The following is a 16,696-nucleotide window of genomic DNA, read 5'->3' as shown; positions in this document are numbered from 1 at the left end:
TTCCACTCAGTGTAAGAACGACTTACACTGAATTATACATTTTGCAGTCTAATCTTGAATGAGTCTGGAGAGTACAAAACCCAGAGAGTGTTAAAACATGGAAAAAACTTCTGAAATACTTTAATCAGGACTGTCCATAAAAAGGTAAAATGCAAGTCAGTGGTATACAGGTTCCATTTGATACTCAGTTTTCTACTGGGAAAAATCAGGTGTGTTAATTTCACCATTAATTACTATATGGACTTCTGAGTCTTCTGAAAACCAGTGTATAGAAAGGTTACTAGTTTAGAAAGCACAACAGAATTACCCATATTAAAAAATTACTCTGCATTCACCTATCATAAAGTATAACCAACTAGATACTTAATACCATAACTGTGCATTTGCACTGTGAGTGCAAATACACCTATTAAATATTACCATACCGAGTAGGATCTTTGGTCTCTGAAAGAATCTCAAGGAGTTCATCATTAGATAAAAAAAAGAATCTGGGGAAATAGAGGCGCTTCTTCTCTAGGTATTCATTTAGTCCCTTGAGAATTAGCTCCAGAAATTCATTGCACTTCCTCAATTTTTCCAACATCTTGTCTATTATTACAACTGTCAGCACATGTTTGTCCTGGAAAAGAAATTATTCCAGATAAAAATGTTAATGCAATCTCAAGTAAATCACCACACAGCACTGCAGAAAGACTTAAGCAAAAGGAATCTTTATTTCAATTTCTACTTTACTCAAACCATCGTCAGAGTTACAATTTACTGTCTTCATTACGAGGGTTCACTAGAAAAGCAGTTAGGCAGTTGGTATTAGAGCAAATTTTTCCAGACATGAACTATTGTTTTCAAAAATAATTGTCAGAACAGGATCAATTCATTAAACAGCACAAATCCCATCATTCTGTTGAAGCAACTTTAATTTACATTGGCTATTCAATTGGATTATGCAATTAACAACAGGAACAATTAAAACATACTTTTATGACATCGATGCTGTCAAACATTTTAAGTGGTAATTATCTATCAGAGTTCAATGCAAAAAAAAAGATCTTTCCTTCCATATGAAATATATAAATATATGCACAAGATTATAAGTATTGAGATGGCAAACTTTTATATAGGCAACACTGACACTTCAGTACTAACATTAACTAGTAATGTGATCTAAAATAGGTATTCTCTGACCCTAATAAATTTCCTAGCTAAATATGTTTAAAAATTTGGTAGTAAAATGTGAAAGTTATACTTGCTTAATTAAGAATATAAAAAAATATATTTTTATTTCTTTTTACAATAGAATCTGTATAACACCTGTCAAGATACACTACTGGATAAATACTGGGTTTCTTATTTTTATTAACTGTGTAGATAACAAAATATATAAAGATGCATAGTGCTTTCCAAATTCTTTCTAATGCTTCCCAAATTAACCTCTCAACTTAAATGAATGTAAACACTTAGAAAAGCTAATACATAAGATGAAAGTTATCTCCATTAATATAAATACAAATAAAGATTTTGCAAAAGACCTAAAGGTTGCCAAGCTAAGAAGACTGAAAGGAAAACAGTTGTCTGAATGTCAGATTCTATTTCATATGCTCTGTAACTAATTTATACCCTAATCATCATTACATCTTTTAATCTTGCTCACCAAGTATGGGGTTTGTGGAGGAAAATGAGACACACACTGAAAAGTGGCAAATTATGCAGATTTATGACTGAGGAAGTCAAACCAAGCAAATGCTTCTACTTGGTTCCAGTATGGGCTTGGGTTCACCTGTGACTGAATTTATTCTAGTTCAGGCCTGTGCCAGTACATTAACTGACCTGTTAACCATGAACTGATTTAAACACACTTATGTTGCAATATATAATGCTCTATAATGACAAAGTCCTAGCACAGAAATAGAGACCTATAAATCTCAATTCCCTGCTCCACTTCCCAAAGTCTGGGAACACTTCTTCTGCCATAGCTTCTCCTTTACCACCTAAATCAGACTGTGTTTCCCAGGAATTTTAATGGAGCCAGACTTTAATGGAGCAGGTGAGATGAAAACAGAGCTAACTAGAAATGGTGGCCAACCCTTAGGTCCCCTTTGCTCTGCCCACTGAGCCTGCATCTGTAAGCACACAGCATAGAACACATATCCAGGATTAAAATAAAAAAAGTCACAGGTATGTCCAACCATAAGAAACACCAAAGAGATCAACAGAGAATTTCAGACAAGTCAATCTACTGAGGGGTTGTAAGAACTGCTGACAGTGAAAAGAAAGAGCACTCCAACAATGCACAGCAGAAATCAAAGACATAACCAGACTGTTTCCACTAGGAACAGTTCTGTCAGAACCCATTACAAACACAAACACAGAATGTCCCACTCAGAAAAGTCCTTATAGGGTTTGCAGAACAGTCTCACAGAGCAGAAGCACAGGTGACTCATGTTGCAACAGACGAGGAGAGACAGGCTAGACTGCCGTATAACACCCATAAGGTGCAAATGGTATCTGTAACAGACAAACCCCTCACAGGGTGACAGTGCAGATGTCACCCAGTAACCTGGTTACTGTTTAGCTTCATTTTGGAGAAATCAGTAATAAATTCCAAGTTCAGTTTCAGTTCAAAAACTCGTAACATTTTGAAATTATTTCGCAATGCGCATTCAGATTTGGTTCAATTCCCTGCTGATGTTATACACATACTTTCAATCTACTGAAAAAACCCCAGAATTGTATATTTATCTAATTGATCTTCATGGGGGTGCACCTCACTAATACAATAACCATAGTGTTCCTTTGTACATGAAATACATTTACCTTCTGTTACTTGTCTTGTGCATCATACCAAATCAGAACAATCTGAGTAACTACATATACTTCTCATCTATACATAGTCAATTCAGCTGTCAGCATATGAACATAGTTCATAACTACTTATATAAAACAGTTTTTAATGCACAACCAACCATATAACTATACCTTGTCAACAGGAAGAGGTTTTGTTCCCTTTCTTGCCATGTTTATCATCAGCAAATAGAGTAAGTTCAACTGGTAAATCAAATCAAAGCTGTGTTGCCAGATTTATAAATAGGATTATTCCTACTTGTTTTTTCTTTCATATGAGAAAAAGTCAGGAAAAAAATAATTTATACTTCAACATAGATTTCCTATTTACAGTTCTGCTGAGGCTTGAAGAAAAAAGGGAATGCCATCATTATCAGTCATTCAAAACATGAGTGTAACTTAATTTGTCAGTGACACTGTCAGTGTCAATTAGGGGGACAACTGTATGTAGAAAATAATATAAATCACATGTATAAAAACAAATCAAGTACTCTGTTAAAAGGCCATCACTACCACTAGTTTCTAAATATAATTTTTAACATAACACAGGTTGCAGCCTGGGAAATTTTTTCTTCCCCCTTTTTTTTTTTTTTGGCTTTCTTCCCCACACAGACAGAAAACCTTCCATATAATTTTCTTTTTGAAGTAATTTAACCCTCATTAATATGCATTGCTTAAATTAGATACTTAAAATGAAGAAATAATATATGATTATTCAAATTTGTGATGAAAAGTTAAGCATATAAAGGAATTTTATAATACAATGGCATGTAAATGCAAAAAAAGCATGCAGACTCGAGTTAGCTTTATGCTTTAAGAAAGACCATTCATATAGACTGAGGAGGAGCATTTTTTTAAGCCACGAAACTCAAACATTGCATTTGTGGAAACAGAGTGCCATCTTCTGGAAAATAACGCCTGCTTGTTTAGCCAAAATCAACTTTAGCTTGTTAAACTTTTACTCTGGTATTCTGGCATGCACACTCTCCTTACAAACAAAAGATTATTTTTTTTTTCTTGACAGTGATAACATATATCACATTCAAAAAATACTTTATATTTTATTAGCTGAATATCTGAATGACAAGATTTTATCAAAACAGATCATTCACCACACAATGTTCAGAAACATAATACTCAACAAAATTCTGAAATTCTTGCATGTTTTTATGCAATTTCTTCCCCAAAATGAATACTATTGATTTCACAGCTCTATGTGATAAACTCCTTATTTTCTTCCAAATCAGAAAAAAGAAAAACAAAGAAAGAAGGGGCGGGGGGCAGGGGCAACTGTAAGACAGAGGGAGAAAAAGAGAAAGAGAGAGAGGGACAAAGGGAGGGAGAGAAAGGGAGAAAGAATAAAAAGATAATAAAAAACGAAAAAACTTTATTTTTAAGTGAATTGCCAGGAAATGAAGCAAACGCTTCTTTTTGTATACTACACATTGCTTGTATTTCTACACTAAAAAAATATATGCAATCTGAAAAGAGCTCAAATCCCAACCTTTTAGACTGAGTGAAAATTTTAGTATTTGTCCTAATGATATAACGGGTCTCTGAAAGTTCTGCAAAGGTACAAGACAGATGAAAACAAAGCTTCTAACTTTTTTCTTCAAAGGACAGTCTTAGGTCCTTACCATGGAAAACAGTAGATCTCATAAATCTTCACAAGTCTCTGAATAGTTTAGTAAGCTCAGTTAAAAAAAATCTTTAAAATGCAACATCCTATTGAAATGCCCTTGATATTAGGGAACATTTTCAGAACGAATGCAGTTTAATCATTATGAGAATCATTAGAATTACATAACAGGATTACCAGAATCACTAGGTAACTGGTTATGCCCTGAGGAACAGAATTTGTAGAGCATTCATTCTGACCACTGATCATGTAACTGCTGAAGAATCAGCTGTGCCAGTTTCAGATGTTACCTCTTCCCTTACTAGTACCACCTCTTTGCTAGAAGCTATTGCCCTCTCAGCAGTCAGCAGAAGAGACTGAAGGAGTGCTCTTCATGTAGTTAGGCTGGCAAATATAGCTAATTTAACCCAAGACACCTGAGCTCAAAACATCTAACTACTGAAGCAAAGAGCATTCATATAATCTCATCAACTGATTCTAATAACAGTGCTAACTTCCAGAAACTGTCAATTAAGCAGCAGATTGGCAAGTTAGCAACACTTTGAACTGCCAGACATGAACAGTGGTGGTGTCTGACAACTGCCCTACATACTGACTTAGAGCAGATTAGAATAGTACTTTTGAAGCAAGTTAAATATCTAAATAGTTTAAAGTAATAGAGAGGCATCTTTACCATTCAATATGCAAATAAATAGCATTTTTCAAAAGGAACAATCAGTGTAAAATTTCATTGATTCACCTCTATTGACCTACAGTGCTAGGATCATCATTGTTATGTTACTTTGTTTTATATGCTGCTTAATTTTATTCAGCAGAATAGCACGTGGCCTATGAAAAGAGGTTGGGAGAACTGGACTTGTTCAGCTTGGTGAAGTAGAAATTAAGGTAGACTTTAACTGTAGTCAGCTACTACTTGAAGGGCAATTGAGAACAAAACAGAACAAAACAGAAAGTCCCAAACAAAACAAAATAAAAACCACCAAAAAAACAACCCCAGAACCAACTTCTCAGCAGGGACAGTTGGGTAGCAAGGAGCAACAGGTACCAATCTTTGCGCAAGAGGTTCAGCTTGGAAATTAGGGAAAAAATTATTCACCAAGAAGGTATTGCAAACTGAAGTCTCTAGAGGTAATATGCAAGTAATCTTTGGCCTTGGTGGTTTCTGAAATTTGGCTAAACAAAGCTGGGTTGACCTGATGTAGTTTTGGCCAAAGTTCTGCTCTTAGAAAGAAGTTAGACTAACTGAACTTCAGAGGACCCTCCCCATCAATGCTTCTATGTTAAACAGTTCTGCAAAATAACTTCTAAAAGAATCTAAGAAGGGGAGTAAGATGAAACAGAAAGCAGATCACTGTGTTATCCGAAGCAATTATTTTTTTTTTTGGTGCATACAGCAAATTCACTCTATATTCTTAAGACAGTGGTACTTACATCAAAAACTGATTTCATTAAGTCTTTCCATGTCTTAACCACAGTACTGAATCGTCTACTTTCCTCGGGCATCTGAGCCTTGATGTCAGGAGAACTGAAAATTGGCTCCAAATAAAGCCAAGTAGCCTGAACTTTCAGCCATTCATCCAGGATATCCTGTACCAACAACAGCTTTCCTTCCCATTCCCTATTAAATAGAATTAGTTCAAATACATTAACAGATGCTTCCAGTTAAATATTTCTAGCAGACTGCTAAGATCTTCTTGCCAATTTGCATATTCGGCAGCAAGTGCAACAGGTGTAAGTTTTAAGATTTCAGTAGAACATCATATTCACCCTGCCTGATTTCCTGAATAACCAAGTCCATTTTAATTTCTGTAACTGGATCATCTGTAAGGTTGATTTTAGGATTTCATGAACTGGGTTAATCAAATAAATAGACTAACAGTATCAGTGAATGAATGCAGCACACACTTTGGCATGAAAGAGTATTTGTGGAAAAATTCCCTTAAATTGGTTTCTGGATACAACAAAGCCCAGACTACTATTTCTGACTGTTTGCTAGGATAAACAGGCTGAGATGGCAAAAGCCATGAAAGTAACCTAAACTACTAAAACAAAAATATGTAGACATTGTCCTAAAATGGCATGTGGTCTTAATTAGAATATTTAAAGTAGTAAATAGTGTAATGGTTAAGTCACATTTTACTTCTGACTTCAAATTCCAAATGTGGATGTTGAACACATTTGTTTGATAGATGACAGAGTCCAGTACTACTGCACACCACTATGGGTACACAATATTATAATTCAACAGCTATTCAGTCTTTCCTTTTGATAGCCAAATGTTCAAGAACCTTAACACCAATATTTGACGCTTGCAATTTGCAAAAAAAAAAATATCACAATGAAATGCTGTTTATACTCCTGTAACATATATTCTTATTACCTGTATACAAACAGTGATTATCATTTTTTACAACTCTCATACCACTGGACAGTACAGACAGAAGTTTTATAAAAAGTGTGTGCTGTTAAAATACATATAAACCATGGCAATAATTTTCTCAACAGAAGACTCACACACAGGCTGCACTGAATTGTGTAAAATGATATATGTGAAAACATATTTAACTTATTCCTTCATTCATTTACCTGCCACAGATTCTAAACAACAGACAGCTTTGCTTCTGTGTACCTTCTACCCAAAGTCACTCTTTCATCTTTTAGGTATTGGTACCTTATTTCTGGTGATTTTGTGTCTACCAAGAAGTAGAGAAAAATGCAGCTTTGCGTGAGCAAAGTTAGGCACGTCAGTAAATTTGCTTACACCAAAAATACATAAAAATGAAGATGAGGAATTTGGAATAATCTGTGGTAGCAATCCAGAATTCTACATGCTTTTTTGGGTTATTGGGAAAGCCACCACTTTGAGATCGCTTAGATCTCAAAGACTGAAGTAAAAGTAATACCTTGTATTAATACAAATGCTTTCAGTCACCAAAAAACTCTGACCATGGTCTGTTTACTCTTTTTAAACAGGCAAAACCTACCATTTTACATTAATATGGAAGGAACTCTTATACTATAGTACAGTAGTAATTAGAGAATTAATACTTGTCAGAATGTACATGTATATATATGCAAGTATGTATTCATATTTATTGAATATGTGCTGAAACCTGAAATAGCATTTTTGCAGGTTAATGGGAGTTTGGAGGTACTTACGTAGCTAGGTAATATTAGCCAAACTTTAGACGAAAGCTTTTTGGTTTTCCATGATATGGCTATATTTGGGGGATTTAAAAGCAAGTAAAGTATTTATTGAGGAACAAGACAAAACTAAGTTTTGGAATTTAATTTCAAAATTCAATTTCATCAGGAAAAAAAATATCTTTCATCACCTCCCTGAAGTTTGTCTTGTTTTCATTTTCTTCATCTCCCTTACATAAGCCCTAACATTTTTTATTGCTGAAGAGCTAAAAGATTCAGTAGCTTTATAATTTAGGCTAAAAGTTTAGACTATATTCTCTTAGTCTTCAACCTTTCCACCTATACCTCAGATATGTTTTATCTGGTAAAATAAAGGTAGTGTTATGATGCATCTCATACCTTAAGTACCAGTGAGCATTAAAAAGGTTTAGCAACCTCTCTAATATATTAGACCTTCACATACCGTTAATTAAAAGTAAAAATCAGCTTTACAGGATTAAATAGCATGTAGTTGACATGAGACTTCAGACCTTTAAAATGTGATTAATTCACTGCTTAAAGAGGATATACAAAAGTATTTTAAGTTCTTATGCTATAGATTAAGCAGAAAAGATTTCTTATTTGGTAACATTGCTCAATGACTTTCTGTTAGGAAAAAAATTACCTTACTCTCCTTTCATAATGCTTAATGAATGGAGATCCTCTCATAGTCTGAGTTTTGACAATGTGGTCATCCAATAACATCTGAATTTCATCTACAGATGACAAAATATGGGTTCCTGTTTCTCTATAGGCAAGAAGCGTGAACTCCATTTCATCCCATTCAGAAATCATTTTCGTTAAAGCTTTCTCAAGTGAATGTTCTTTGCTGGCTGTTTCACTGATGGTCTCAAACTTTTCTAGGAATTGTTCAAGATGCAAGTTAAGGTATGACAAGACATTTGAGTTTTCAGAAGGAAACAATGGCATACCAGCGATTTTTGACATCTCTTCCCAGTGCCTTTCTTGCAAACCAGGATTGCAAATCACCTGGATTAGGGGAATGTGGGATCTGAATTCCTCTACTTCTGACTTAACCTGTCTTGTTATTGCTAATGCATTTGGAGAATTGTGGAATGCTTTTTCTAGTTTATACAGTCCATGCCAGTAGTTTCCTACATCTACCTCTACTTTGTCTGGATTCACTTCTGTAAATGATCCCTCTGTCCAGCCTTTGAGCTTTCTGTTGAATTCAACAGTCATTTCATAGAGATGAAGATACGGAGCAAGAGCATTCCGAATGGTTTTATGCTGAGGGTACTGAGATACTGGCCATCCAAATGACTCTTCTTCTGAATTAAACTGATCGATCTGTTGAGACATAAGCGAGGTCTGAAATACATAGCTGTTCGCGATACCAGGTCCTTACCACAGGAATTAGACAGTTTTTTCTCATGTCTTCAACAAGCTTCAAATTGAGTTTTGAGTTACTATACCAGTCTATTATGTAATTGCTGCCCTTGACTGCAGCTAAAACAATCTTTAACAGTAACAGCTCAGCATTCATGCTAGTGAAAGAGGGATATAGTTAGAGGTTTAAAAGGGTACCTCGGCATTCCTCTATAACTTGCATTACCCCGGAGAATTTAACAGATGGGAGGTAATAATGAGCGTAAGGAATTGCACTTCCAAGAACATGAGCGAATATGCAGACTTATGTAAACTCTTTCACTATGCAAAGTGCTGGCATATTAACTCAAAACTACATAGTAACAAATTATTGTGCTTATTAAATTTCAGTTTAAGTCACAAATCATGTAAAAATGTTTCATAGCTGAGTTAAGAATTATTTTGCTGTATCTCAGTAACTGCATTACTGAGCAAACTGTTGAACCTGGTAACACAAATATTAAGATTTACAATTAATACTATTGAACTAGTTTAAACTATAATCTGTACCTTCTCAGAAGCAAGATCCAATTTTGTCTTTAACGCTTGAGCTTTCTTCAAATACCTGTTGACTTCCTCAATATCTCCAAATGTGCTAAATTCTTCAGCCTGCTTAGAGTAGCTTTTCAGTTCCTCAACGAATTGTTCACAGCGTATCTAATTAAACATCAAGCATATACTCATTTAAAAAAAAAATAAATCACTATTTCTGTAAAAAGAAGGAATAACTATTCTGCTTTGCTACAGTAATACTCTTAATATTTGCAGAAAATTCAAGGCATCCAACATATTTGCACAAGTATCTATTCCACCCAAACTACAGGATTTGCCCTGAATCCTACTGTTAACCTGCAGTGATTTATTGAGCTAACTGACAGATGTGACTGGGTTCTGTATCATAGGATATAGTTGGACATAGAAATTCTTGCTTTCTATGATGGACATAGTGAGCAGGCTAGTAACAGAAAGCCAAATTCAAATGCCTGGTATATCTCAAATTAAAACATACTGCAAAAACACAGAACTTCACTATCTCAAAATATGTATGATCTGTGGTACGATCTAAGACAAAATTATGATGAGACTAAGGAGCACAAGAGAATCAAAGCAGACAAGTATACAGGCAGTAACTACAATGGATCAGCAGTCTAGCAATTAGCAATCCTTGTGGAGAGGCCCCATCACTTCGATAATACAACAAATTGTACTGCAAAAGCTTAGTAAATATGATGAAAAATTCTAATACAGATAAAATACATGTAAAATATGAAAATAAAAAATAAATAAAACAAACCCAAATCAAGATGCAGTTATGTTATAAAGCCTAACACATGCTCTTATTCTAACAGCAAAATCACACTTACAAATTAATGCAGATTTTTTCTTTGAGCTATCATAGAAATTCCATATACTGCCATTGACTCCAAAGGGACTGCTCATGGGCATAAATCAAGCCATGTACATGTTTTTAAAGAATCTATCTCAATTTCACTACTTCACACACAGACAACTTTCATCAACATCACTTGAAGTTCTGTAGCCAAAGAACTTTCAGAGTGAAAAATACGAAATGTGGCTTGCCTTGCAGTACTCGTGGATATGTGAAAAATAAATGAGTGGAAAGCAGGCATAAATTAGTTAATACTGAGAATAATATAAAAACATCTACTTCAAGCTTCATTTTAAAATACATTGTAAAATAAAAGGTTATTCCATCCATTATTTCATGTCCTTTCAAAATTAGTAGCTCAAGGATTTTTAAAATATTGTCATTACAAACCTTAAGACCATCTTGAAATTGATCTGTTTTTTCTTTAATTATCTCTCTGTGTTCTTCAAAGATTTCTGGCATGCGCGCATACCATTGAAAAACATTAGCGTTCAGTCGAATGTCTGCTGTTGAAAAGTTGACATATTCTACCAGGAAAGCAACACAATTTACAGCATTTACTAATTTCTGCTCCAATTCAAGCATGTCACATGTTTCCATTTTCTGCACAGAGGCCTGGGGAATAGAAATTAAAAGGGAAGATTTTATATATACATATATATATAATTTAATGGCAAAATAATGCCTGAAGTCATTAATACTTCACTTTGTAAGCTTATTTTTTACAAGGAAAATTAAACAGAATTAGAAACATGAGCTGAAAAAGCGATTATTTGGAACAGCACAGTATTAGCCATTTTTACAGCATATAACTTGCTAATGCAACTGCCTTCCTAGTTATTTTACCGAGTAAAACTCAAAAGAATGGGTGAAGCTGTATGCACAAAGGTTTGCACTAATAGAAGCCAATCCAGACAGCCTGTTGTGTTGCAGATTTGGGAAAGAAAGTGTGGTGCTACAAATTAGTAAAATAACGACAAGAAAAAAGAACAACCCACTTCAGAAAGGGAAGCACCGGATTGCCCAATGTAAGATTAAGTCTTCCCTAGCAGTAAGAACACAAGGAATACAGACACACATTGCACTCTTCATTGAGATGAAAATAAAAATCACTCTGTTCTTTCAGATCTCAAGAGTTGGCAGTAAACTGCATTGACACACATAGCATTCTGTGTACTCTTAAGAGAACACAGCCCAGTTTAAACAATAATCCATAATGAAGCACTCTGAAATTCTCTTAGCAAGAAAAGAGCTGTATTAGGAAAAATGTTAACCAATTGGACAGATCAGTAGTATATCAGTATATGCAAGTATTATTTGATATCTATCAACTGAAGATATAGCAAAATGTAATATGATGACACAATGTGATATAACTGGAAACATTTTAAGGTAGGGATAAATTGTCCAGTAAATCTATGCTTTTGCTCTTTCAACAGAAGTTTCTGTGTTTCAGAATATACTCATTGCTATAGAACATTTGGCTATTAAAAGAATAGCCCAAACAAAGGCAGTAAAGAGACGGAAGAACTATTAGGAGGGGGTTGATGCTGGTATAATATTACATGCTATAAATGATTACATGCAATTTGTTTATTCTCCAACACAAAATTATAGCATAACATGTACGCATTTTAAAGGTACCATATTCTCAGACAGCGCGTAGTTCAACTTTTAAACATTTTACTTTTTACTTGAAAACATTACTCCAGTTACATAAAAAGTTATATCTTGTGTTAAACTTCACTATAGCAAAAGTTCATATCACTCAGACATCCAATTTATTTTAAGCAAACACCTGCATTTCACACGTTTAATGTTGGGCACATATATCAGAACCATGCTGAACAGCAAGAGACTAAGACACGTTACATTTCAAGTGTGGATATAAGTGCTTCACTGAACTGGAGCCTGAATACAAGAAGAAAGAAACAGCAGGGTTTTGATTACAGAAGTGGTATTTCTAAGTGAGGAGATGGGATTTTACAGTTACCGAACTGCAAACCCTACATCTGCTAAATTTTAAATGATCATTCAACAAAGGATTTAAAGGCAAAATTACTTCATACAACTTGCCAATGAGTGCTTTTTAAAGTTTGTGAAGAATTAAATACATATTAAAGTTCCCTACATCTCAGGTTTCAACTCTTTGATTAGTTTAGGATATTGGGAACATATATTGAGTCTTCCACATCTAATTAGACTGCTTGAATTTAATTCAGGAGAGCCAAGAGATATTCAGTGTTTGACTACACTATCTGTTCAAAAGCCGCAAGAACACACAGTCTAAATTTAATTCTACTGGCATGTTGCCCACACTACAGAAATTATTTGTTATCTGCTTACACCAGCTAGTTGGGGATAGAAATAAAACAATGCACTTATTCCGAGTCATGATACACGAACGCTTTGCTTCATGAAAATCAGTGACAAAACTTCCAGGTAATAGCTATATTACTAACAGGCTCAGTCAGCATTTCAGCCAGCCACACTGCCTGCTAGCACGTTCCCCTACAGCAGTGGTCTCCAAACTTTCTATATCACACATCCTTGCCAACAGGAAATTTTTGAGAATACCCTCTGAATACATGTATATTTATTTATAGATTATACACACATGCTACCATCATACCGTACATAACAAAACATGAGCAAAAAATAGAAATTAAAAAGTTATTAAGTGAAGATGAAATAAACAATATTTTAAATAATTTTTATTCATCAATTTTACAGAAATATTTTTGCTTTCACTAATATTATTATTAATATTTTTAGTGAGAGTAATGTGATTGAATATGCTTCATTAATCTTGATTTCAAGATTGAGATTCAGAGGTTCAAAGGTCTGGTTCTAATCTCAGTTTATTTCACTACTTCATCTTAATGGCAGTCAAAGTCTTAGAAAAAGATGAAAACAACCTCAAAGATACACAGATCCAAATGGAAGAACTGCATCACTGGCTGCACTTAATAACAAATCATGATCCCATCCACTAATTATGCAAAGGCTTCTGTTGAAATTCATCTAGTTAATTTCCATCATCCCTGATACCACTCAGTTATTCTTGCATTTTTGCATTTTTAACAAATGCATCCAAAACCCACTTTGTAAGATTTTTAAACAGGTTAGAAAATTCTGTTTCCGAGTTTTTAAAGTTTACAGATACGAGAGTTTTTTTGGGGGGAGACATAATATATTTTTCAGCAAGAAAATCAAGCAACAATGGAAACATTTCCAAACACCCGTTTTCAAAATGCTGTCTCAATATTATGATTTCCTTGTGCAAAGTTAATTTCTCACTCATTCTTAAAGATGTCACCTTTACCTTGAAGGACAGATTAAGTGTCACTATTTTACCACAAATATCTGCTAGGAGCATACTAGTGACAGTCACTTGTCATCACAGAAAAGGTCAGCAAAATTAGGAATACTTTCTTTTTGTAAAAGAAAAATGCAGAACTCCTTTTTAAGTTCGACAACTCTTTAAAAGGAATTTGCCACAAGATAACCAGCAAAACTCTGTGCGGTACAAAAGATTTTCATGGTCACAACCCATTTCAATATAAACTATTCTGAAGATGATACTATTTATGATCTTGTTTTATAAAATTTACCATATTGATGACATCCTGTAGAACTTTATGCACTTCTGACGCCAGCATCTTTGCTGCCATAGTATGCTTATGAATGATGCAGTGAATGAATTTCACATATGGTGCTATCTCTATAACCTTACCCTGGAATCCTTTTTTTATTCTAGTCAAAGAAGCCACTTTATCAATGGTTACACTTGAACAATTTTTCCATAAAGCATTGTTTTTATTAAAGAAGTCATTTACTGTTGAAAATATATTTTCTCCTCCTCAAATACCATAAACTGAGATATGTTAAACATCTGTACTTCCATCCAACTGTTTAGCAAATCTCCCACACTGCATAACTTGTTCTAATACTTGTGTCTACAAATCTTCAGCAATGTTTTCCTTGTGCCTTCCAACAGTATTTGCTGATAACAAAATGCATTTTAGTTTGTCATAATATCATTTTTTGTGCCTTTTTTACCACAGCAGGAAGAACAAGTGTTTCCCAATTGGTCTGTGGCTTTTTCTCTTTTACTATTAAATAAGAGGAGGCTTCTGAGCGTTCTAAGAATGAATCACTGCATTTTGTAGAGCACCGGACTGAGTATCATGTGACTTGAAACTTCCCTGAAAAAACTGTAGAGATTTCTCTTCATGATCTGAATACTTAATTTTTACATGTCTTGCTAAGTGTGGTGATTTCATACTATCATTAACTAGTATCTCAAGGCATAATAGACATTTCAGGCAAGGTTCATCATTACTGATAATGGATGTAAATTCATATTTCGAATTTTTTTGGCCAACTTGTGAAATCTGATTAGACCATCATTATTTTTACCCTGTAATGTGGATGATGAAGAGGTTGTACTAGGATGACAAGTGTCAACTCTGCCATTTTCTTGTTGATCACTTGTGCTCACATTACTAGTATTGTCTTAAATCTGCAGTTTCTTTAAAGGAATCTTTTTAAGCCACTTGTCCATTTTAGTAAAAACTAGATAATGTAATAGGTAAATCTACTGAATTGTGCCCACAAACTGCAATACATAGTAATACACTAAAAGCAAGCGAATAAGTGAGGTTGCCACTATTGATCCCTCTGCATTGTGGAACATCTACTCTTTTCTCAGGACACCTCACAAATATATGTGATGCAGGACCCTCTGACATACAGAGGGAGGGAGGGCACCAGGGTCAATCTGTATAGTAAATATTGGTAAACTTACTTTCTTTCTCACTTTTTAAAGATAAAAAAAACCAACTATTTCCTTCCCATACTCCAATGGATTATCTTGCACATCCCAAGGCTGCACATCTCTTACTTTCAAGAGAGCTGCTATACAGAGTTTTGGTTCACGCCAACCAGCATTCTTGCCAATGATGCCACTGTACAGGGCAAGTGACAGAAGAGACAAAGGACTGTTCCAAACAGACATTCTGGTTGCACCCATGATGTTTTGGTGGGGAAAAGAGTTTAGCTGTATGCACAGCCTGCCCAGGGAGGTGGTGGAGTTGCCATCCCTGGAGGTATTTAAGAAATGTGTAGACATGGCAGTTCAGGGCATGCTCTAATGCCTGAGATTGTTGGGTTTTGTCTGTCTGTGGGTGGGTGTGGTGTAGGTGTGTGTTTTTGTTTGTGGGTTTTTTGTGGGGTTTGTTTTTTTTTTGGTGGTTGGATTTGATGATCTCAATGGTCCCTTCCAATGATGAATATTCTGTGATGAGAGCCAGGCTATGCCATTTAGCCTCACAGCCAAAGACCTGTCCTTTTCTATTTTGTAATACAGATATAGCACCAGTGACAAGGCCAGAATCATACCTGTAAAGGGGCAACTTGCATATGCTACTGCTTAAAGCCAGAGGAATAATGCTGATAGCTACTTCTTGCTTGGACTCATAAAAAAAGAAGAGAGTACCTTAAGTTCCATTAGTTCCTGTGTATTAGATGGTGTAGTAAGGGCTTTTTCCGATATTCTCTCAAATTCACCACATAGTCTGAAAAATACATAAAATAAGGAGTTTGGCATGTAAGTTTTGTTTTAATCATCCTTGGACAAATCACATACATTTGTAATGGCACAAATGAGATCAACATATCCTTCAAGGATTAAAAATAATCCACAGTGGAAACAAAATTAAGTACATTTCAATACACATTTTCAGTTTGAGAGTTACCTCATATTTATGTCTTGATGATCTTTGAACATTTTGGAAACAACTTTTTCACAAATATTATCTGCTCGCTTTACCAAAGCGCTTATTAATTCATCACAATGCAATTCAAACATTCCTAGACGGAGATACTGCAATACAAATATAATAGTTGTCAGAATACTGGATAGCTTTTACCTATTTCTCTCACTGTCTTAAGCAGAATGTTAGGGATCTCCCCTAGGAATTTAGATAAAATGCTTTCAAAACTTCCAAGTGAAGAAGGGAAAGAAAAAACTATAGTTGCTAATAACTATTCTTCAGTATGTGCATACTGAACTTTGTATAAATCTTACTTCCTTCACTTTTTACCTTGACAAATAACCTACTTGCTGAAAAAGGAAGGGCATCTACTGTTAGCAGTGAAATTACTGGTGAAATGACAGAGTTCAAAATACATCTAAAATTTGGTAATCTTGCTTTACTGCTAGAGACACATGACATTCCTTAGCATTAAAATGA

The 16,696-nt window shown here is 34.7% G+C and overlaps 1 protein-coding gene across 1 annotated transcript in view; it reads right to left on the bottom strand.

Moving 5' to 3' along the window:
- The window catches only part of DNAH7 (dynein, axonemal, heavy chain 7), a 118,825-nt gene that overhangs the window by 79,990 nt on the left and 22,139 nt on the right, over nucleotides 1–16,696 (bottom strand). The window contains exons 15-21 of the mRNA XM_014954155.1: nucleotides 16,199–16,326; nucleotides 15,940–16,018; nucleotides 10,830–11,054; nucleotides 9,560–9,706; nucleotides 8,286–8,971; nucleotides 5,909–6,095; nucleotides 426–619 (exon numbers count right to left, since the gene is read on the bottom strand). Coding sequence (XP_014809641.1) covers nucleotides 426–619; nucleotides 5,909–6,095; nucleotides 8,286–8,971; nucleotides 9,560–9,706; nucleotides 10,830–11,054; nucleotides 15,940–16,018; nucleotides 16,199–16,326 — 1,646 coding nt within the window. The remainder of the gene's footprint in view (nucleotides 1–425; nucleotides 620–5,908; nucleotides 6,096–8,285; nucleotides 8,972–9,559; nucleotides 9,707–10,829; nucleotides 11,055–15,939; nucleotides 16,019–16,198; nucleotides 16,327–16,696) is intronic.

The sequence above is a fragment of the Calidris pugnax genome, unplaced genomic scaffold (assembly GCF_001431845.1).
Source record: "Calidris pugnax isolate Ruff unplaced genomic scaffold, ASM143184v1 scaffold103, whole genome shotgun sequence".
Lineage (NCBI taxonomy): Eukaryota > Metazoa > Chordata > Aves > Charadriiformes > Scolopacidae > Calidris > Calidris pugnax.
This window is presented reverse-complemented; position numbering and strand designations above follow the sequence as displayed.